The following is a 21,304-nucleotide window of genomic DNA, read 5'->3' as shown; positions in this document are numbered from 1 at the left end:
AATATGAATCAGAGTGGTACTGGCAGGTTGATCAGGTCCTGCTATTGAAAGGTTTTTCAGTTTGCTGTTGTGGTCTATTGAGGATAGATTGCAGGAGAAGTTTGCTCTATGACTCTGACTTCTTAGTGTCCTCATCTCTCTCTTCGCTTTCTTTCTCTCCATATATCAAGTAAACGGGCATGTCATCTATATCTGATCTGCCTTGATCTTCTCTCTGTCTCCATATCTCTTGTTCCCTCCCATGCATTTCTATTTATCTACTTATTCTCTCTCTCTCATTCTCTCTCAATCTCTCTCATTCTCTCACTCACTCTTTCTCCTTCCTCATGAATGGTTCGATGTCTGTAATTCCAGCATGGTTTTTCACTTCCACTAAGCTGCGTCAATACCTCGGGTGTTTAAACACTTAAAGGAGGTTAGAGGGTTGGGAGAGGGGGACGGGGGGAGGTGGGAGGGGGGGGTCGGTGGGAGGTTGTCGAGGGAGACGGGCGGGTGGGTTGGGGGGGGGGTGCATGCAGTTATACATTAACTCCGCATCACCCAAGGGCAATGTAAAAGCTGCCCTCGGAGTGAAATGAAGTCGATAAATTAAACGATTCTTTGTCAGATGTCTGGAAGAGCTTTAGAGGACGTGAACACAGGCAAAGCCACTGTGTTGAAATTAGTGCCACTAGACTGGGAGGGTGTCCGCTGCGAAGTACAGAAACATTCAAGCAGTTGTTGTGTGCCAGTAACTAATGACAGTGGGTGTGCTGCACACACAGCCAAAAGTAGCAGAGCATTTGAGCCTTAATAACCCATTTTGCTGAATGACACAATGCACTTGCAATTTCTAATGGGAACACCATCACACAGCCTGCTGTACTGTGTGCCCACTTCCACTGGTGTGGTCTCCGTGCACATTTGGAACTTATGAGAAATCTGAATCGCGGTGATTTGCACATACTTACCGGCAAACCATAAATTAGGGAATTACAATTACAGCCAATTTATTAATTGCACAATCTCTCAAGCAGGGGAATAAATAAGCTGCCCAAGTGATAAGGGGCGCTTTTGTTGCGCACGCAGCCCGACCCACGTGTGCTGCAGGGAAGCGGCCCTACTGTAAGGCTGAAGCGGCATCAGAGTCGGGCCCCTGGGCTGAAGCGGCCCTGGCCCTTCAGTCGGTCGGTCCACAGACACGCCACCATCGCACTAAGTGGGGGGGCGGCCCCTCCTTTCACCCCAAAGCTCCGGTGATGGATGGGTCCCCTGGAGGACATAGCAGGTGTTGCACGGGCTGGGCGCTATCACACGGCAAATCAGGAGTGTGTTGTTCTTCCCTGATTGAGACGGATGGGGACGAACATTCCACGCGAACGCATGAAAGTGCAGAGGGGGCGAGGGCCGCTCTCGCAGGCCCCCCCGACGTGGCCCCCCCAGCTGGAGAGAGCCGCACAGGGGTGAAAGCTCACCTCTTATCTGATTATCCAGGGCATCAGAGAGGGCCAAAGGTCACCTCGAGGAGTGGGCACCAGGGCAAGGTTAAATATGTGTTTTAAGTGTTCAGGGCAAGGCTTATCACATTTGCGAAGTACTGTTATAAACCAGGTTAGGTGAACATGTGCTGGAGGTCCAGGACTGGAGATTATAGTAGTCATAGTAGTTTTCTGTCTTGTTTACTTCTCAAGACTGCATGGTGTAGTCTTTTCTTATTTACGCAGCGATATCATGCAAGCATGACTTTGCTGTTGGACATGGTCTTGAATTACAGTTGTATTCATTTGGTCTTGGACTTGATTGTGTTTTAGCAGTTTTGACTCAACAATCCATGTGTCAGTCATGCTTTTCATTGGATTGAAACATGAAATATTAAAAAAAGAAAAAACATGAAGTATAACAGGTTGAGTATACTATTTACATCATCCTGATACTGTGCAAACAGTATCTAGAACCCTATCTAGTTCTGAAAATTCTGAAAGGTTAAAAGTCACCATACTCACTAAAATCCAGCAACGTTTACCCTTCCTGCTAAGGGCCTGTAGATCACAGTAACAACTTCCTCCATAGTTCACCTCTCTTGGCTAATTTACTCACCCCCCCCCCCCCCCCCCCCCCCAGTTCTCTCTCTGTGACACTAGGGAAGGTCCAGCCTCCACCTGAACCGTGCTTCACTCCTTATTTAAGGCTGGCTCTGCCCAGGCCACGGCCCCGGGGGCCCCCTAAAGCGTCCGGGTTTGTGTTTTGTCAGCACGTCGCAGGACGAGCTGCCGCTCGTAAAGCGGGCCGCTCTCGGGGCGCACGGGGGGTCTCGCACGCCGTAAAAACGAGAAACGCCACGGCGAAAGGAAAATACAGAGTGGCGTGCGCAGGAACACCTTGGGAGCGGTGGACGTAGCGATCCCACGGTACGCGTGCCATTCCTGGGAGGTCATGCCCAGTGAACCGTCCTCTTCAGGTAAGACTGCTGCTCTCGCTCATGAAGAACGACCCGAGACACGCAGGCACGTGAGTGTGACAGGTGTCAGCACAGGGAGGCTGGAGAAGTTGCAAGAATATGCGAGTGTGTGCGTGTCAATTTTCTTCCTGCTGTTGGCACTGCAGAGAATTTATTTGAACAGATGTGAACCTTTACAGGTATGACCTCTGGTCCCGCATGGCCGCAATGAGCAAGATTTACTTCTGGAAAGGGGGAAAAAAAACAGGAAATCAGATAACCAGGAGCATTAAACAAGAACACCATGACGCAGTGGCAATTAGGCAGTTTGCTGGATGTTTCCAACAAATGGGTGTTATTCCATAGCAATAAATGGAAGGACTGAACAAATGTTGCAGAATTGGTGTTGCTGTTGCCACAGAAGATACGGTGCTGGAGTAGCACCGCAGTAGGAGATCCATGGAGCATGTGGTAGGGAGTGTAGACCTGGAGCCATAAAGCGGCCAAATTTATGTGCTGCAGAGAGGAGTAAGAGATGGGGGGATCTGCTACAGCGAGGGCTGTGGAGGGGTCGCTGGCGGGGAACATCAGGAGAAGGAGGTTTAGGCAGCGTGGAATGGGAGACAGCAAATGTTTGGATAGAAGAGGGGGGGGGGAGCCACGCTAATTTATACACCGCTAATTTGAACCAGCACACCCCTTGCACCTGAGACACATTCCACTGAGCTTAGATGTGGGAGGTGGAAGATGAGAGGGAGGCTGTGTGTGTGTGTGTGTGTGGCGTGTGTGTATGTATGTGTGTGTGTGTGTGTGTGTGTGTGTGTATGCTTGCAAGGGTGCATGCATGTGTGAGTATATCTCTTTCTCTGCAGTTAAGTTTGTGTGTAAGTAATGGATGTGAAAGTGTGTGTGTGGCGTGTATGTATGTGTGTGTGTGTGTGTGTGTGGCGTGTCTGTGTGTGTGTGTGTGTGTGCATGTGTGTGTAGCGTGTGTGTGCGTGTGTGTGTGGCGTGTGTGTATGTGTGTGTGTGTGTATGTGTATGTGTGTGTGTGTGTGTGTGTGTGTGTGTATGTGTGTGTGGCGTGTGTGTGTGTGTGTGTGTGTGTGTGTGTGTGTGTGTGTATGTGTATGTGTGTATGTGTGTGTGTGTGTGTGTGTGTGTATGTGTATGTGTGTATGTGTATGTGTGTGTGTATGTGTGTGTGGCGTGTATGTGTATGTGTGTGTGTGTGTGTGTGTGTGTGGCGTGTGTGTGTATGTGTATGTGTGTATGTGTATGTGTGTGTGTGTGTGTGTATGTGTGTGTGTGGCGTGTGTGTGTATGTGTATGTGTGTGTGTGTGTGTGTGTGTGTGTGTGTGTGTGTGTGTGTGTGTGTGTGTGTGTGTGGCGTGTGTGTGTATGTGTATGTGTGTGTGTGTGTGTGTGTGTGTGTGTGTGTGTATGTGTGTGTGTGGCGTGTGTGTGTATGTGTATGTGTGTGTGTGTGTGTGTGTGTGGAACACATGCAGAAGGCTCAGAGTCTCCAGGCATGTAGGAAGGTGAGTGAGGGTCACTGTCAATGCTGTCTTTGTTAACGCCTCTAATGCCACACATGCAGCAGGGTGGTCTGCGTGTGTCAGGGACCGCGCTGTCGTGACAGTCCCATGTAATCGTTCTGAGAAGGACCACCCTGTCTGTCACACACACATACACACACACACACACACACACACACACACACACACACACACAGCTCCCTCAGTCAGTGTGAAAGAATGAAAGTGTATCAGATCTTTATTCATGTTTACACAGAGACAGATGGACATTGTACTAAAATCTTGCTGTAACTCACATGACGTGTGTGGTAGTAAAGTCTTGCATTAAGGTATTAGTCCTATAATAACAATAGGACAAATCCCCGGGCTGGCAGTTAGTTTGAGCTGTGCTGTGTTGCAGCATGTTTGGTGCAAGACGGTGGTGCTTTCAGTTTAATCTGTGAGCGATTGGAGCCACAGAGCAGATTCTGGCATTGCACTAAATCCCGGCTGTAATCCACCTCTTCCGCACAAGGCTCTGAGCTCACCAGGTCCCCATGCAGACTTACTGAATTCCTTCCTCTTTGCTGGGTCATGCAGCATATTGATAAACTGAAATGTACAATCACAGCAAAGTGATGGGCTGTCATCATCATCCAAAGTCTCCTTCTAATCCGGGAATGTCTGTATAAATTCCAGAAGGGGGGGGGGGGCAGATAAATAGATGAGGGGAGAAAAGCCAAATTCCATGAAAAGCAAAAACACAAGCTGGGTTGAAAGACCGCGGCAGACATCAGACATATGGGGAGCATATTGGTGACAGAGGTTCTATCACACAAACGCTACTTTCTCCTTGTTTTTACGTCATCTATTTTTCGAACCCTTCTCTTCTGGAACAAGAAGACTTATTACAAAAGTTCAGATGTGGTGCAGGGTGTTTTGTCTTCCCTAAGGAGGGACGCGTCCCTCGGGACGCTGGGAGAAGGACTTCTCTTTTGTCACCATCTTTTCCAGTTCCATCACAGGCCTTGATGGACAGCCTGATGGTCTGCACACATGAATGAGTTTGAGTCTGGCGATACGGGCAGAGTGACACACGCAGCTTTTCTGCGGTCTCCACAGAAACGTTTGCCCTCTTCGATTTGGTCTTTTCTCTCTCTTTTTTTTTCACCATGCATCTATTCTAAGCGTTCGACTCAAAGCACTTCAAAGTGGCCACAGTATGTCTGCTTCTTCCTCGATTTGTCTCACCCAAAGGCACACGCATGCACACGCACACACCCCGATGGCCAGGGACCACAACACAAAGCCATGGACATCTGTGTGACGCTTATGTAGAATTGTTGATAATCATCCTTCTCTACTGTACTCAGACATGCGCAAATATCGTCTATGGGTGTAATACAAGTCCAGATATGCATCTGTAGATCAAGCAGTGGAAAAGCAGTCCTGCAGTTTCAAATTATGGATGCTTCAGTCAAGAGTTTTTATCCGTAGATAAAATTCAGACCCGAAGAATAAAAAGAGCGAAATCCAAATAATGAATTTGTAGAACATTATTCCTAATGCATTCCTCTATTGTAGTATTAAAGGAACGACTTCTTCTTGATTATCTGTGATTATCTGTGATTATCTGTGATTAGCCGTTACTTCTTAGACATTGAAGATAGGAAAACCCTCATGTGTCTCCACTAATATCTTGTTGGCACTTTTAGTTAGTTGGGATGGAGTATTTGCAGAATGTGTTGGTAAATCCTCCCATCCTTAAACAAAACAGATTTCCGCCCTAGCTTTTTTAATGCAATAGCTGTCATTACTTCTCCAAGAGTTTATTTCACTCTCACTCCCACTCATGCAGAATGCTTTCTTTCAAAGGGACCACACTGCAAATCAGAGGCCTGCCTCTTGGAACCCAACACTGCCTTCGCCGCTCATGCTGACGCTGAAGATCTTCATCCATCTCTGGCTCTCGTTTTTGGGGGTGCCGTGGGGGTGCTCGCAACCTCCGTTTCCATCGCGTCACAGGTGGACCGTGTCGGAGCGTGACGTGGGTTCGAGCGGGCCTGCAGCCGGGCCTCTGCGCCGTGTCCCGTCTCTTCGCAGCCTTCATCAGCTCAAGGCCCCACGGACGCATGTTTCGAGTTTGCTCCTTTTTGAAGTGATGCAACGGGAGAAGCGATGATAAGGCGTTCGGCCGAACTGGGGCGTCTTTTCGCACGATTGCTGATTTTTTTTGGCTCTGTGTTACTTTGGTTACAGCTTAGTTGCTCGTTTTGAGGACTTATTCATACTTGGGCGCTGGTGTGGAACAACATGTCCTGCTCTGCTCGATTTAGCAACGATGTGGGTCTGTCCTTCGAACGCATCCACTAGGACTTAAAGTCCTTCGTTATGTGGGCGCTCCATTGTCTTCCTTGCTCGGGGCTTTCCTGATAAACCAACTGCATATGACTCAAATGATCTGGGCCATAAACCGCACGACTGCACGTTGACCGAGCTAACATCGGACCTCGTGACGTACAATCTGTCGCCTCTTCCCTTCGTCTCCCACTCATGTGGTCGTGGTGTAAGATTAAGGTTCGATCTGCCGTACTGGGGCATGAGGGGTTGAAGAAAGCCCCCGCCCCGCCCCGGTCTGTGCCAAACCTGCGCTGCATTAGCTCAGCCTTGTGTCTGGTTCCAGAACCCACTCCCTGCGCGGGTTAACAGGAGGAACAGTGTGCTTGCTTTGGCCTGACCCATAGCCACGCTTACACCGCAAGTTGAGGTCCATTACACAGAGCGGGGGTCTCTCCGCCGTATGTTCAAACATGGCCCGTGCTCCCCCCACCCCATCAACTTCAAACGCGAGTCTCGCCACACCAGTGGCACTTGTCAGTTAGTGAGGCCAGCACGATTAATCAGGCAGAGCTTTGCTTGGAGCTAGGCTAAGTCCCCGGCCTGTAGTGATTTAGGAGGAAAGCTTGTTAGTCTTCACATTAGTCTATTTTTGAGATGTCTCAAGGCCACATTCATGGGAGGTGTGTGTGGTAAAACCGCACTGCTCTTTAAAACTCGAAGACACAGAACCATACCCCCCCCCCCCCCCCAACCCTACATCTTTCAAAGCTTCGCTGTACTACAGACCTGAAAGTCTTCACAGACACTTTCTCACTCACTTTTGCGTGCACCGCGCCTTTAGATCTATCGGGAGGACGGATCTTAATGTATTTGCCTCTTTTGCATTAATGGCCCTCTAGTCTACCGCGAGACTGCGCTTTTAATTCAATTCTTCTCACCGGTACGACATTTCTCAGAGTTTCTTCGCGATGTTGCATGCACACAAGACATCCTGGTCTTCGCTCTTCAGGTTTCCGTGCATTTGGCTCACCGCAGGTCCGACTGATGTGAACAACTTGTAGAACTTGTGATTGGCTAGATGCATGTATCTTCTCCCCGTCTACCAGTAATGTTCTAACTGCCAGTGCAGCTGTTGCTGTATGGGGTCCACGCTGTGCCGTGAATCACTGTATCACAAACCTAATGACAAGTGAGTGAGTCTGTAAAATGTTGTTGTGTCGCTTGTGGTTTTCTGTTGGAGAGCGCTGTATCTCTTCGCATATTATCTTTGGCCCAGACCTGATAAAAGTGTGTGTGTGTGTGTGTGTGTGTGTGTATGAAGCCTTTCTAACTTTGAAGCTGTTGCTTTGTGTCCCACAGTAGTCTTAAAGTTGTGTTTGTTTTTCCAGGTGAGACTGCACGCACAGTGCCAATTTTTTTTATTTAAAATAACCGGGCACCGCAGACTGCCGTTATTCCTATCTGTTTATTTTACTACCTGCGCAAACAAAAACTTGATTGTCACGATTTCCGTGTCTGACTGAACTTCGTTACAAGTTACAAAAAATCAAGTGTTTTTTTTCTGTAGTAGCCTACACTTCTCATGTGTTTGGCATTAGTCGCGGACAGAACAGCAATAAATAAACAGAGCCATTTTACAAAGTGACATTGTGCCAGGTTCCCATAAATGTGTTTGCGTTCACAAATGAGCGTTCAACGTTACGAGTGGAATCTCGTTTCGGGTGGGTTGAGATTTATTCTTAATTTGGCCTTAAGTTTGATCCGCGCTTATACGCTGCCTGAAAGCCACACAGGCGGACAGGACATGGATGCTAACCGGAGGGTTTCACGACTGTAGCCCAGTGAGGGACGTCCAGCACTAACAGGGAGAAGATGAGAGTCCAGCCGAGTGGATCCAGCATGTTCGGCCTGGCCACTTACACCAGGGTGTCGTAGAAGAATAATCCGGTTTATAGTGAATCAGCAGCAGTGCTTTGGCTCCAGGGCGTGTACGTAGTCCAGTAACAACAACTGGTAGATTTATGTCACCTGAATAAAATATTCTAGTGGTACTTTTAAATATATATCTCGGAGATCAACAAATATGACAAAATCATTTTCTATATGGGGTCGGAAATACTGCAGTGCTGTTAGTCACTACCATTGTTCATAATCCAGGCAAGCGGTTCTTTTTGATGGTTTCCTGTTGTGATGCACTTCTTACTTCATGATAGTTCAAGCAGGACGAGTTATTAGTTTTTAGTCCCTTGTTTTTGAGAGAATAACTACTCGGTCTTTTCGACGTGGTGTAGTTTGTGTTCCTGCAGCTGAACCGTTATACGCGCTTGTTTATTTCCTTTTGGGTTTTGTCCTTTTCCAGCACACGGGGCGTGATGATAACGGAGAAATATTGCGGCACCCGCCGTCGACTGAGGCCCGCAAGGCCCTCGCAACATTTCAGCTACAGGGTGAGGCGACATAACTTCTTGTCTGCGTTAATAATGGGTCGCTGGTGATTAGCTACTACGGTTTTGGCCGGCGTGGTGCACACGAGCACAAATCAGTTGGGTTCTCCAGCGCGGATGTACATGTGCGCGGAGGGATCTAACCCTTAGCGCCTCTACACATGTTGGATGTATATTTTTACTTGTTTGTGCTGAGGACCTACACACACCGCGTCCCGTCGCGGGTGTTTGTTTTATCTACTTCCTCTATCCGTCTCTCTCTATTTTTTCCCATATTAATTCACCATCTCCTCATTTTCATTCTTTCCATTGCTTCTCTTGCTCCTATCCAACGTCTCTCCTTCATTCTGTCATCTCTCTCACTTTCCCTGTCCTCTACCAGACGCATATCCAATAGGACAGAATAATATTTGGACAGGTGTTCCTTTTTAAACATGCTATCCACAAATCCAAGCATGCAGGGGACCACACTACATCATTCCTGCTCCTTAAAAAAATGTAACACACATAGGCCACGGTACATCCTCGCACACTGACTGCTAATCTGTAGGCCTACTGCACCCCATCCGTAATCCCATACAATAAATATCTGTTTTGCAGCAATTTTCCATTATTTTTAAAAACTTTCTTTTTCTGCTTCCAACAACTGCGAGAGACCACATCTGGAAGACAGATGTGTAAGAGCAAGTTGTCTCTCTGCCTCTCTCTCCTTCTCTCTCCACCTCACTCCTTCGCTCCTTCCCCTTAGAAACATGAGAGCGAGCCTGCTTCTTTCTCCCCTCTCCCTGGGCGGACCACCCACGTGTAGAAACGCCTTGCTGCAGAGAAGGCTGGGATACAAAGATTTTTTTTTTCTTTTTTTGACTGATGGGTTTAGCAGACTATCACTTACATCAATATCAAAACCATAAACCTGCCCTGACAAACAAGAGAGTGTAAAAGCAAGCGGGTTAGTGACAATGTGTGCGGAGCAGGCAGGCCGTGAGCGCCGAAACTACACATCTCTATCTGCCTGCTGACTTTGTCTAATGGCCCCAAACACCCTCCCTGAACTCACCCACACATACAAATCACCCTCCCATGGATTTAATCTGATAGCAAAGACTATATGACCCACCGCTAGTTTTTCTGTAGCTCATGACATGACCTCACATTTTACCTCATCTGGATGAATTCACCCCTTCCATAATCTGCCACGCTCAATCTTTCATTGCTTTTTCTTCAAAGCTACTCACCGAATACAATCAGGCAATCCATTGATTAATAGTAATCAATGAATCAATTAATTACTTAAATTAGTTTTATTTTCATAGTTTCATATGGTGTTGTCAATAGTGTGTTTTGTAATCCATTTGTAAACAAATCTCATACTACAAAGCCAGAAGATGTTGACAAAAGAGTGGTGGAATACAGATGTTTTTTTTCTGTGTAGATCAAAAAGCTGTTTAAGCAGCACATGTTGCATGTGTAATGTGGGAATGAGATGGCACGTTCTCCACCAGACCTGCCTACACAGCGCATGCAGGACACTAGTGTTGGCTGCAATTAGTAACAGACTCTTATAGAAGTTTTAAAAAACAGCACAACCCGTGGAAATTTACAGCAGGTGCAGCGAAAATTATTTTGACATAAATTTCAAAGCACTTTTAAATTAAACTTGTGCGTCTGCTCTGTTAAAGTGCGTGACAGCAGTTGGTGAAAACATGAACATTTTGTGTGTGTGTGTGTGTGTGTGTGTGTACTGTATGAAACAGTTTTTAATCCAACCATTATTTATCATGTAAGATGTTTTGGTATGTTCAACAATCATATTCTTCTCACACTCTTTTCAAAACATGCACCACAAAATACCCTTAAAAATTGACCGGTAGTTTCAAAGTTACATAAATAAATGAACAGACTCAAACCTGTGTAGTAAACAAAGTTCTCTTGCAAATAATTTGACTTTATATCATCACTGACAGTAGAACTTTCAACTTTGGTAAATGCTTCAGAATACAAGACATTCTTCAGGTTTTAAACTGAGTTTAATATAACCCAGTTCAAAAGGTGATACTCCCAGCCTGAAAGTAAACCAATGTAGACCGTTCTACATGCTCACGTGAGCCTATAGCCTTGTGTGATTTTGCAGCAGACAAATTTCAAACTTAAATTTCTGTTCCATAACATGTACTAATGCATACATGTTATTTTGACTTAGTTTTCTCGGTTTTTCTCCGTCTGCCTACCTCAGTGGCCACTGAGCCCACTGTGGCCCCCATGGCCCCTCCAAACATCCCCCCAACGAAGAGCCCTACAAAGGAACCCATTAAAGTGCTGCCCCTCAGCAGACTGGGCAGCCATAGCACCCAGGCGACCACGGTGTCCCACATCCAGCGCATGAGTGAGGGTGGAGGGGACGGAGGAGCCTCGCTGAGGTCCTCCTCCACCTCCAGATCTTTCGAGTTCCCTTCAACTTCGTCCTCGACCCTCTCCGCCTCCGGGGGAGAGTCTTCCTCCTCTGCACCTCTTTTCCTCCTGACAACGGACAGGTCTTCCTCCTCACTCTCTCCTTCCCACTCGTCCACCCCATGCCTCTCCCTCCCCGCCCCCTCCATCCGGAGGAGCGGAGGTAAGGTGTAAAATTCCTCCCCGCTCTCTTTCACCATCTCATTCACCTTCTCCAACAGCTTCTCCACACACTCCCTCTCTTTTGCCTTCACCTCACCTTCTGCTCCGAGCTTAAATACATGGTAGCGGTCCCCACACCTCTCCACCAGCTCCAGCAGGTCTGCGCGCTCCGTCCTAAGGAGATCCTCCAGTGTTTGATCCTGAAGTTTTTCTGTGTGAGTGAACAGGATCATCGTGTGCTTGGTGATGGCCGCTCGGCCAAACACCTTCTCTAAGGCATCCAGAGCCTGGAGCTCCTGCTTGTTGGACTGATGGACAGACACACACAGGAGGAATGCATGGGGTCCCGGGGCAGACAGGGTTTCACAGCGAGAGAGCTGGTGGAGCACTTCCTCCGGGGGGCGCTCTGAGTAGAACCAGTCTGGAGTGTCCACCACAGCAAGCTGAAACAGAGTCAAACAAGTTAATATTGAGCAACAAATGCAGACACCTGCCTTCATATGATCTATTTATTGATTTATTTTAGTGGTGTCAATTCCAGGTGCCGTGATTAAAAGTCCTCACCAGGAATCCAGGAAGCCTGAGCAAAATTCTGGTGAGGACTTTTAATCGCGGCACCTGGAATTGACAGCACTAATTTATTTACATAGCAAAAATGCTTAAAAAGGCGATTTATAATACATGAAATATTATAAAAAATATTACATGTGGTGTCTCTTGAAAATAATCATTAAAAATGGCAGAATTAGTCAGGAAGACATGACCCCTGACCTGTCTCCCTGCCACAGTCACACACTTCTTCTCACACTGCATGGTAACCGGTTTCTCGGGGGTGTTGTCACAGCGTGTTTCGAACACTGGGCAGCTGAGGATGGTGTTACCCACACTGCTCTTCCCCGAGCCGGACCAGCCCAGTAACACCAGCCTTAACTCACCGTCTACACACACATGCACACACAAACTTCTTCAATGCAACATTAAATACTTTTTCACAGATATCATTTTGTAACTAGTGTCAGAGATGCTTTAAAGTTAAATTTAAAATGCTAGTTAATAAACTATGTTCATCTAAGTTTAGAAACACATTAGGGCATATTATTTTCTACAACATTTAAACTATTTGCACAAACATTTTAAATTATGTATTTAAACAATTTAATATTTTCTTTATTGTAGGCCTATGCAAATTCTGTTGTTGCAATACTTCAACAGAGAACCATATTTTAAGACAATGTTCTGTCTTAAAACTGAGTATGCAGTTATGTAGTGTTATTCCATTATTTGTGAAGATATTCATACACAAATTTGAATAGTTCCAATATCCATACGTAAAAAATCCATAAGGCAACAGCTATTGTGTGTGTTTGTTTTTCCATTATTCAAAGCAATGGCATCAAGACTCTGAAAAGACTCCTTAAAAAATGAGTCTCCGAAAGACCGAAATTTTGGGTCTTTTTTACAAGAGGTTATCAAAGCTTTGCCGTTTTCTCACTCCAGGATGGAGCAACAGCCCCATCTATTGACAACTAGGACGCACTACATTGACGAAATCGGTAGGTACAAGTATGAATAATAGTCCCTTTTCAAATATCTCTTTATTAAGTACCATGTTAAGGATAACTACTTTAGTCCATTGTCCATATGCCAGGCCGGTCTTAAATCTGAATATTTCTTTTGTACGTATTCCTACAAAACAGGCTAAACAGACTCACTGGCATTCGATGAAGCCAGACAGGTTGTTGCCCTGAGCTAAGGCGTCACGGTAAAGGTCCTGTGTTAACCTTCTGCGGCTGTGCTTTCTACATATTTCTTCCTCGAGTAAGACAACTTAGATTTAACAGTTCAACTGTACATTGCCCACTAGGACGACGGCATCTTTCCAAATGTTATTATGTGCACCATAATCTTCATTGTGTAACACTCAGGAGACACCAGGCCCTGTTCAGTGTACACAAAGCATTAATACCACTCGCCCACACACACACACACACACACATATATATATATATATATATATATATATATATATATATAAACACACATATTATATATATATATACATACACACACACACATGCATACATCAGTCACATGAGCATTAAAAGCATTAGTGAGGGTAAAGGCAGTAACAGCAGCAGGACAGAGGGACCTCACCTTCCTCCACAGGACAGCTGGGACTGGCCCTCTCTGTCTCCCCCTCCGTCTCCTGTGCTTTGGTCTGTGTTGCACCGTCCTCCATGGTCTGCAGGTGAAACAACAAAGCACCGACCAATTTACAAAACACAAGCTGAATAAGTGACCTCTATTAAATGGTTATTACTACTGTTCCAGTGTGGAGAGGGGGAGAGAGGGAGAGAGGGAGGGATGAGAGGATGACAGGACTGTCAGAGTAAGTGAGGATGGGCTATGAGAGGATGACTCAGCACAAGAGAATTTGTATATACACAAAGCTCTACATTTAGCACACTGGACATTCAGTACTTCTATGTAACAAGATCTTTCCATAATTTCTACTTTCTGTTTATATCAAATAAGCTAAACGTAGTTTCCATGTTCAGATACGGAGTTCTGGTGAAGTATCTTGACACACCATGCTGTACCATTATAGCTTTTTAAACACACACCCACCGAACAGATAGAAACATAAGACATTAGAGTTTGAAGCTTACCTCGGAGCCGGAGTCCAGGCTGTGTTAAGTGTTCTCGTTGTAGTGTGTTCAACACTTCCTCGTTCTCTCGCGACTAGTGCAATACTAGCAAAAAAAACAAACAGCCTCCTAGACGCGTGACTTTAGGGCTTTACCCTCTTCTACTCGCTCTCTTCCTCCGACTGTTCACTCGAGCTGTTTCTTCATGCACATCCCTCAGATAATATTTTAGCCTACGCTTTAATGGTATACACAGGAAGGCTCATATAGGTTAACCATATTTACTCCGCAGTTTCCCCCATGTTCAAACATTCCGTTTCAAGGTGTGTCTTTCCGAGGAACTACAGCCGGAATAGGGCAAAGAAATGAGGCTACGTTAAAAGTCTTCACCAAAGTCTAAATGACGGACGTGGGGAGGAGACGCTGTAGACATTTTGGAAAGACCTGTGAAATAACAAAGGCTGAACAAGGGGATTTTTTATTAACATTTTTTAACCTGAAATATATAAAATATATATGTATTCCATAACTACTCACTTAGCAAACAAACGACTTCCCCAAGTTCACCGACATCTACTGAAACCAGACACCGCATTTTTCTTACCGGTTTTTGTCAATGAGTTGATAAAATGAACAATTACGGACATGCGTCTAAATGTAGGTGCTGTATTACAAGTGGCTTGGTGACACTTGAAAAATGTTTTCATTACATGCTTTTACTATAACAAATTATAACATAAAACAAATTATTACATTTTTACACATACCATAACTAAATGAGGCAATAAAATGACTACTGCAGTTATACTGCTGTTTATATTAACTTAATGGTAAAATAATAAAATCAGCCTTGGGCCCTGACATGAAACTGTACATGTTTGCATAAAAATAAATTGCTCTGGACTTAATGAATGTATGTAAGTTCAATAAAAACACTGACAAATTCTCAATAACTCACACAAACATACACACATGCACACACTGACCAAAACAAACATTGTTACAGTAAAACCCGGCGATCCTACACAGACGTGTTCTCCGAAATAAGATTCCTGATTCCTTCTTCTTAAAAAAGTACAATTAAAAAATATCTAACATTTTAAAACTGCCTTTTAAAAACATGTCTATGACTACAAATGTCCATCGTTTTTTTTGTTCCAGGAGTAACTGGGAACAGCTAAAAAATCCCTTCTGTCTTTTTATTTGATGCCAAGATGGAGAAGGAGTGGAGCTTCTGATGGGGCAGTGGGGGGCAGTGGGGGGCAGTGCGGGGCAGTGCGGGGCAGGTGTGGCAGAGCCGTCGGGAGGCCTCATAGTCCTGGCATGATGTAAGCTATGTTGTCCAAGGTGTTTGACTGAAAACAAGACCAGAGCAAGCGGGTGAACTTTATGCAAGACATCGACTACAACTTCAAGCTCACTGCCGCATCCTTTATAGACGTCTCACCAGGACAGTGCGAGGACAGCCGTTGAGCTGGGGCACCTGGGCAGTGAGGCAGGTCAGCGGACCAAGAGCACACAGAATGGAGTCCAGAAGGACGGAGAGACTGCCGGACACGGCCACCATTCCCTGCAGGGAGAGGAGGAGCCCGGGGGAATTAGCCCACGCAGACGGCAGCTGCAGCTCGTGGGCATTAACCCCCCCACCCCACCCAACTCAACACCTGCTTCTGCCTCATTTGCCATGCTGATGTGTAGACTACACTATCCTCCATGGCTGTCTGACATTTCATTTATTACATTCTTTTAAAAAGCAACAGATAAACTAATAGATATCTTTTTGTTCACTACAGGGCCTTCTCCCCCCGTTGTTATACTGACGTGTCTGGCATCTCCAGCTTAAGCACTGTTGACGTGCTACTGCTATTTCTTGATTTATTTCTTAAGTCTTGATTTTGTGTTGTTGTATTCTCTCTCATTATTTGTTCTATTGCTTGGCCGATGTTGTAAGGACATTAAAAAAATACAATATTTATAATGATACAGCACAACCAGAACATCTGACCTCGGTCTCCTGTAGCCGGTGTCCAATCAGGGAGAGAGACTCCCCCAGGAGCTGCAGGTGAGCGGCAGCGTCGATGGGATCCACCTCAGGTACCCGCGCTGGAGACAGAGACATGGACAGAGAAGAGCGCCCTCCGGTGGCCAGCCCTGTGGCCACGCCCACTCCCTTACTGGAGCCTGACGCAGGGAACACAGAGCCGGTCAGAAGAGCAGGAAGCCCGAGAAACACGCGACACGCAGCTGTAGGAGACAAGGTACACCGCCCGCCTAACCAGATCATCTGCATTTTAATTAACTCTAATTAAATCTAGATTCAAATGATATTTAAATGGGCAAGGGATGTGCGCAGGTGACAGCTGGCACCTTTGCTTTTGATCTCCGACGAGGAGCTCTTCTGCCTGATTGTGGAGGCCTCCGCTTTATTCTGCTTATGCTGAAGATACTGGGCCTTCTGTTTCCAGACCTGCAGATTTCACGCAGGCGTCACTTAACAGCCGTTAACAAACGACCCACACCACCACTGAAGATCGCCACGCAGCAGAACCAGAGTGAACCCCGGGTCATTCTGACCTGCTTGTCTTTATCGGGCAGCTGCTTCCAAACCTCCGCAAGCTTCTTACTCAGTTCACCAAACACTACAGAACAAAAGGACGAAGCAAACAACTCCATTATACATTGCAGCTCCAAGACATATTATATTTACAGATTCTGGCTATTCATAGATAACACATCAATCACACACAAAACACGACTGCATCCCTGTATTGTGCAGTACGTCATATATTTGATAAAGTCCTAAAGTGGGCGTAGGGAGCAGTGCGGGGGGAAAGAGTGGTGTGTGACCCAGGCAGCACTCACCGAGGCCAGGCTGTTCAGCGTTTATATTGACCCTGTATTCTTTGCAGAACACCTGGTAGGCTGTCGTGCTCTTCTTCTTTGGCTAAAAGAATCACGCAAACGCATGTTAACAGTCCACAAGCATAACGGTGAGGATAAAGCCCAGCTGAGCAAGCATAACGGTGAGGATAAAGCCCAGCTGAGCTCAGCGTCTGTCTGGAAGGACAGGTTCACCTTGTCCTTCTCATGTTTGTCCCTGTCTTTCTCCTCTTTCTTTTTCTTCTTCTCAATCATCGGGTTACCGCTGTGATGATGATGGGAGGAGCCTGGTGGTGGCATGGCATACATTGCTCCTGAAGTGCTGTGATTGGATGTTGAACTGTGAGAATGGGAGTGGCTTCTGGAAGGATCCCCTGCAAAAACAACCACACGACAAATCAAACATTTAACATTCAAACATTCAAATGATCAACCTCGTGATGGAGTAGAAAAGGAGTAACTCCTGGAGTGCTGGGAACGCTGGGAACGCTGGGAACGCTGGGAACACTGGGAACACTGGGAACGCTGGGAACACTGGGAACACTTACCCACGTGCCCTTTCTTCCCCACACTTCCTCCTTTGCTGTGCTTCTTCTCCTTCGAGCCTTTGTCCTTGTCCCTGTCCTTCTCTTTCTCCTTTTTCTTTTTGCTCTTCTTACTTTTCTTCTTCTTTTTGGAGAGGTGCGTGTAGGAGTCATCGATGACCAGCTCGCCCGCCTCCAGCTCCCCTCCTGAAGATGAACTTTCACCTCCCAGTCCTAACGACCCACCATAATGCCCTAACAGGCAGGTTGTGTAACAAGAATAGAATAAAATGCGACGGCCTCACCACCCATGAAATAAAACACAAGAGCCGGAGTGGCTAATCGGGAGATTCGGGAGGATTCCCGATGGGCCTCCTCATGTCAATCTCTAGTTTGGGCCGATTGGGAGGGAAAAATAATTTTGGGCCGGATTTGGGCATGAAACTCCCGAACTGAAAAAGGGGCCCACTCCGGCCCTGGTTGGGACCCTAACCTAGCATAGTCTTTGCACATGACCCAATCATTAGCTATATTGTACTCACGATTAGAGATGATCTAACACAGAGACTAATCAACACAGTGATAGCAGGATGCACAGGTCATGAATAAAGTAGTACAACACAATAATTAGTTGTAGAACTGTGTCCCAACACTGACACTTCGGGTCAGCGTGGCATTGAGGTTCTACTCACCCTCCACTTCCACCTCCTTCCCCACCACTGGCAGCGGCTCTCTGCTGTGTTCCTTCTTCTTCAGCAGCTTGGACGACGTCGTTCGCTCCCTCTCCTTCTCCTTCTTCATCCCCCCTTTCTTCACGGCGGAGGAAGAGTGGTGTCCCGAGGAGGACGTGTGCAGGGGAAAGGGGAAGCCCTCCTCGGGCCCCGCACCCTCACTCTTCTCTTTGGGCGAGAGAATGAGCTTCATCTTCAGCCCCTCGGCCTCCCGCAGGGTGAGCGGCTCGCCCCGCCCCGCGCCGCCGTGAAACAGGGACGACTTGGAGGAAGAGGAGGACGAGGACGAAGAGTGCTTCTTGGACGACAAGGACGACCCCGGCGGGCGGGAGTGGGAGAAGGAGTGGCCGCTTTTGGCTCCGCCCTCCCGCTTACGGTCTTTGGAGGACGAGTGGGAGGAGTGCGGTGGGTAGGAGGGCTTTTTGTGCAGGTGGGGGTTTGGTTCAGAACCCGTGGCCATAGGGGAGGTGATGGCCTGCAGGAGACCCATAGCGGTGTCTGCGGAGTGGGCAGGCAGTGAGGAGCACGAAGAGGACAGTGACGGAGAGCGGTCGGAAGACTTGCGCTTCTTCTTGTGAGGAGGACCGGAGCCATGGTGGTCTGACAACATTTTAAATGCAAAAAAAGCAAAAACAAACAAACAAAAAAACACACAGTTGTCTGTAAGTAAACACAAGCAAATATTAGCAAATATTTTGAAATTGTTAGTTATGCATGCTAGTGTGCCATGTCACAACAGGTATTATAAAATGTTTTCAGTTTAGGATTGATTCCTATTGTAAATAGGTTTCAGGTAAGAGCTTAAGTATGGTCCACCACGGGCAAACTCTTCCTCTACAATTCTGTTACGTGCAGTGCTTATATTACATATGTGTCTGTATTATTATTATTTATTATACTATTATTATTATATAGCAGAGCTTATTTCTCTGACATTTCAGAACTTGAACTGCTCTGTCAAACCTACCTCTGTAGTAGTATTCATCACCTGAGTGTTTCTTCTTTTTCTTGTGTGAATCTCCCCCCATCAAAAACAACTCTGACTCCTAATTATTAGGAAATAGATCAGGATTTAATAAAGAACAAACTATGAAATTGATATCATACTAAAATCTTTATGGCAGAAAATCCATTATTCTATTATCAATTTTATTTTAAAGTATCTATTATAAAATGCCAAATGGATTGAAGGGGATAAAAAATAATATTGTATCAAGACCCCATTCAATCCAAATGTCATTGTCTATCTAGGTAACGTTACATCAAGTTGCATGTTTTCCAAAGTACCAACAATACAATGAATAGCTTAACAGGAGACACATATAAGTAGTTCTGTACATATATACAAAGGTAACAAACCATGTACATTATGAAGAAAAAAAAAACCACATTTTTATGACTTGGCTTTTAAATCAGCGTAGCGACGCAGACTGTTTGAACTCCAAATCTTGTGTTTGTTTTATATCCTTGTGTCATTTTATTTACTGTCCCTGTTTTCTTTTTGTACTGTGTACAGCACGTTGGTCAACTTTATTGTTGTTTTTAAAGTGCTTTATAAATAAAGTGGTATGGTATGGTATGAGCATATGCAACGTCATCATAGCAATGACAACATGTGCAGAAACTACTCAAGTAACCGCACGCGCCCGGTGCAACCCCATGCATACTGTTACCATGGCTACCTCCCTGCTGTTACCTTGGAGCGTTTCTTGGAGGTGTTAAGCACCTGGGCGGCGATTTCTTCCTCCTCCCTCAACAGGTCTTTATACGAGCGTCTCTTCTCCCTCTGACTGCGACCGGCCACTAGGCCCACCTCTCCTTCCAAACCTGGCAGCTCTAGAAGGAACACGGGGGGAGACGTTCGACATTTTCCGCGGCCCTTAGAACATGTCCAACTAAACAGTGCTGGACTCTGTTCTCACCCATCACTGCTTTCTTCTTCAGTTCCTCAAATGTCTTGTGCTCGCCGTCCACTTGACCGGGGTTTGACCAACCAGTGTATTTGACTGGTGACCCTATGTGCATAACAGAATGTTTTTTCAGCCAAATCACAGATCACAAATAGTAGAAAAAGAAAATAAAACTCTTATGGGGCCACTTTTATGGATTATTTTAAATCCATAAAAGTATAAGGAAAGATGGCTCTGGTTTTATTCATTCAATAGAGTACAATGTACAATATTAGCTGAAACAAAAGAGAACCATTTTATAACATCTTTATTAAAACATGTAACTACGACGGCTATTGCTGTAAGTTTTAACAACGATGCCCATGGCCTCAGAAAGTTACCTATCTGGCTGGGCAGGACCACAAGTTGACACAAAAGTGAAAGTTTATTTTTTTCTTTCACGTCTTAAGTGCGGTATACAGATATAAAGTAGCGTAGCCCAATTTAGTGAGTTACGAAGATCAAATAATTGTGATATACAACTCTGTGCGTGTGTGACAGGGTCTAAACGTGCAGATGTGCAGGAGAGTGAAGCTGCGGTGCGGTGAGGATGTAACACACATCTGCAGCCGCCACTTTAGTCCAGCTGTCGGTGCAGCCTCTCGCCCTGGTCCGCGTCCAGTCACACCAAACCGGTTACTTGTGAAATTTAAAGAGCCACCCGAAGTTCGTACTTAATTGAGTGGATATTTCCCGCCTACTTTCGAAAAACATACACAAACACACCCCCTTCGCTCCGTCGGGGTCCAACTCTGCCTCGTTTGAAGTACTAGAATTCACACGGCCGAGGCTGTGCTGCCCGCAGCCGGCTAGTTCAGCCACGACAGACCGCGGCTTCCCGCTCATGAAGGCCAAAACGGGGATACCAATTAAATAAATGAACCGTTCGTTATGCGTTTCACCTCCTTGCTACGGCATTATAGGTACGGTGCGAAACGAGAGCTTTTTACACTAAACAGAAACGTTATTAACGCTGAAATAAATAATAAAATTACCTTCACCGATCCCTCAATTTAAACGGCGCCAGACGCCATCTTTGATTTCAGTCAACAAAGCGTGAGGCGGAGAGGAGGGACGAAGGCGCGAATCCCCACAACGAAGACCAGCTACACTCACATGAAAACAAGCGGCACCACGATGAAATCATGTAGGTCGCTTCTGTGCGGATGTTTAGAAATAATACGATGTGCTGGCAGTATGCAAAACATACAGATCCAAAAAGAAAAGAAGAATTGAACAACTAT

At 46.0% G+C, this 21,304-nt stretch overlaps 2 protein-coding genes and 1 long non-coding RNA gene across 3 annotated transcripts in view; 1 reads left to right on the top strand and 2 right to left on the bottom strand.

Annotated features, from left to right (window-relative positions):
- LOC143508596 (uncharacterized) overlaps positions 1-8,758 on the top strand; it is a 44,480-nt gene extending 35,722 nt beyond the window's left edge. Inside the window, exon 3 of the long non-coding RNA XR_013129388.1 lies at positions 8,634-8,758. This is a non-coding gene — a long non-coding RNA (uncharacterized LOC143508596). The remainder of the gene's footprint in view (positions 1-8,633) is intronic.
- Positions 8,759-10,000: 1,242 nt separating this feature from the next.
- On the bottom strand, positions 10,001-14,311 carry LOC143508592 (GTPase IMAP family member 9). The gene is made up of 4 exons (XM_076997218.1): positions 13,998-14,311; positions 13,483-13,570; positions 12,100-12,266; positions 10,001-11,771 (listed from the first exon to the last, which is right to left on the bottom strand). Exons 2-4 carry the CDS (start codon positions 13,565-13,567, stop codon positions 10,905-10,907), a joined length of 1,119 nt encoding a protein of 372 aa, XP_076853333.1. The 5' UTR covers positions 13,568-13,570; positions 13,998-14,311; the 3' UTR covers positions 10,001-10,904.
- A 127-nt stretch (positions 14,312-14,438) lies between these two features.
- hmgxb4a (HMG box domain containing 4a) lies at positions 14,439-21,182 on the bottom strand. Its single transcript, XM_076997217.1, has 13 exons — positions 21,056-21,182; positions 20,034-20,126; positions 19,808-19,947; positions 19,079-19,157; positions 18,073-18,711; positions 17,405-17,635; positions 17,052-17,230; positions 16,839-16,920; positions 16,551-16,615; positions 16,344-16,443; positions 15,982-16,157; positions 15,424-15,546; positions 14,439-15,331 (listed from the first exon to the last, which is right to left on the bottom strand). The coding sequence occupies exons 2-13, from the start codon at positions 20,035-20,037 to the stop codon at positions 15,287-15,289; spliced, it is 1,863 nt and encodes a 620-aa protein (XP_076853332.1). The 5' UTR covers positions 20,038-20,126; positions 21,056-21,182; the 3' UTR covers positions 14,439-15,286.
- Positions 21,183-21,304: the final 122 nt, after the last annotated feature.

Source organism: Brachyhypopomus gauderio, chromosome 2, assembly GCF_052324685.1.
Source record: "Brachyhypopomus gauderio isolate BG-103 chromosome 2, BGAUD_0.2, whole genome shotgun sequence".
NCBI classification, from domain to species: Eukaryota; Metazoa; Chordata; class Actinopteri; order Gymnotiformes; family Hypopomidae; genus Brachyhypopomus; species Brachyhypopomus gauderio.
Note: the sequence above shows the minus strand (reverse complement) of the source record. Positions and strands in the feature narration are given on the sequence as shown.

Bases quoted from the DNA above. Each gene is read 5' to 3' on its own strand.
- LOC143508592 (XM_076997218.1), bottom strand. From the start codon at position 13,567: ATGGAGGACGGTGCAACACAGACCAAAGCACAGGAGACGGAGGGGGAG. The intron at 12,267-13,482 runs GTGAGGTCCCTC...ATGTGTGTGTAG, and splicing joins CAGCTGTCCTGTGGAGGAAG to ACGGTGAGTTAAGGCTGGTG. The intron at 11,772-12,099 runs GTCAGGGGTCAT...ACTCTGTTTCAG, and splicing joins TGACTGTGGCAGGGAGACAG to CTTGCTGTGGTGGACACTCC.
- hmgxb4a (XM_076997217.1), bottom strand. The intron at 16,921-17,051 runs GTGAACCTGTCC...TGATTCTTTTAG, and splicing joins ACAAACATGAGAAGGACAAG to CCAAAGAAGAAGAGCACGAC. The intron at 16,616-16,838 runs GTGAGTGCTGCC...TTTGTTCTGTAG, and splicing joins CGCTGAACAGCCTGGCCTCG to TGTTTGGTGAACTGAGTAAG.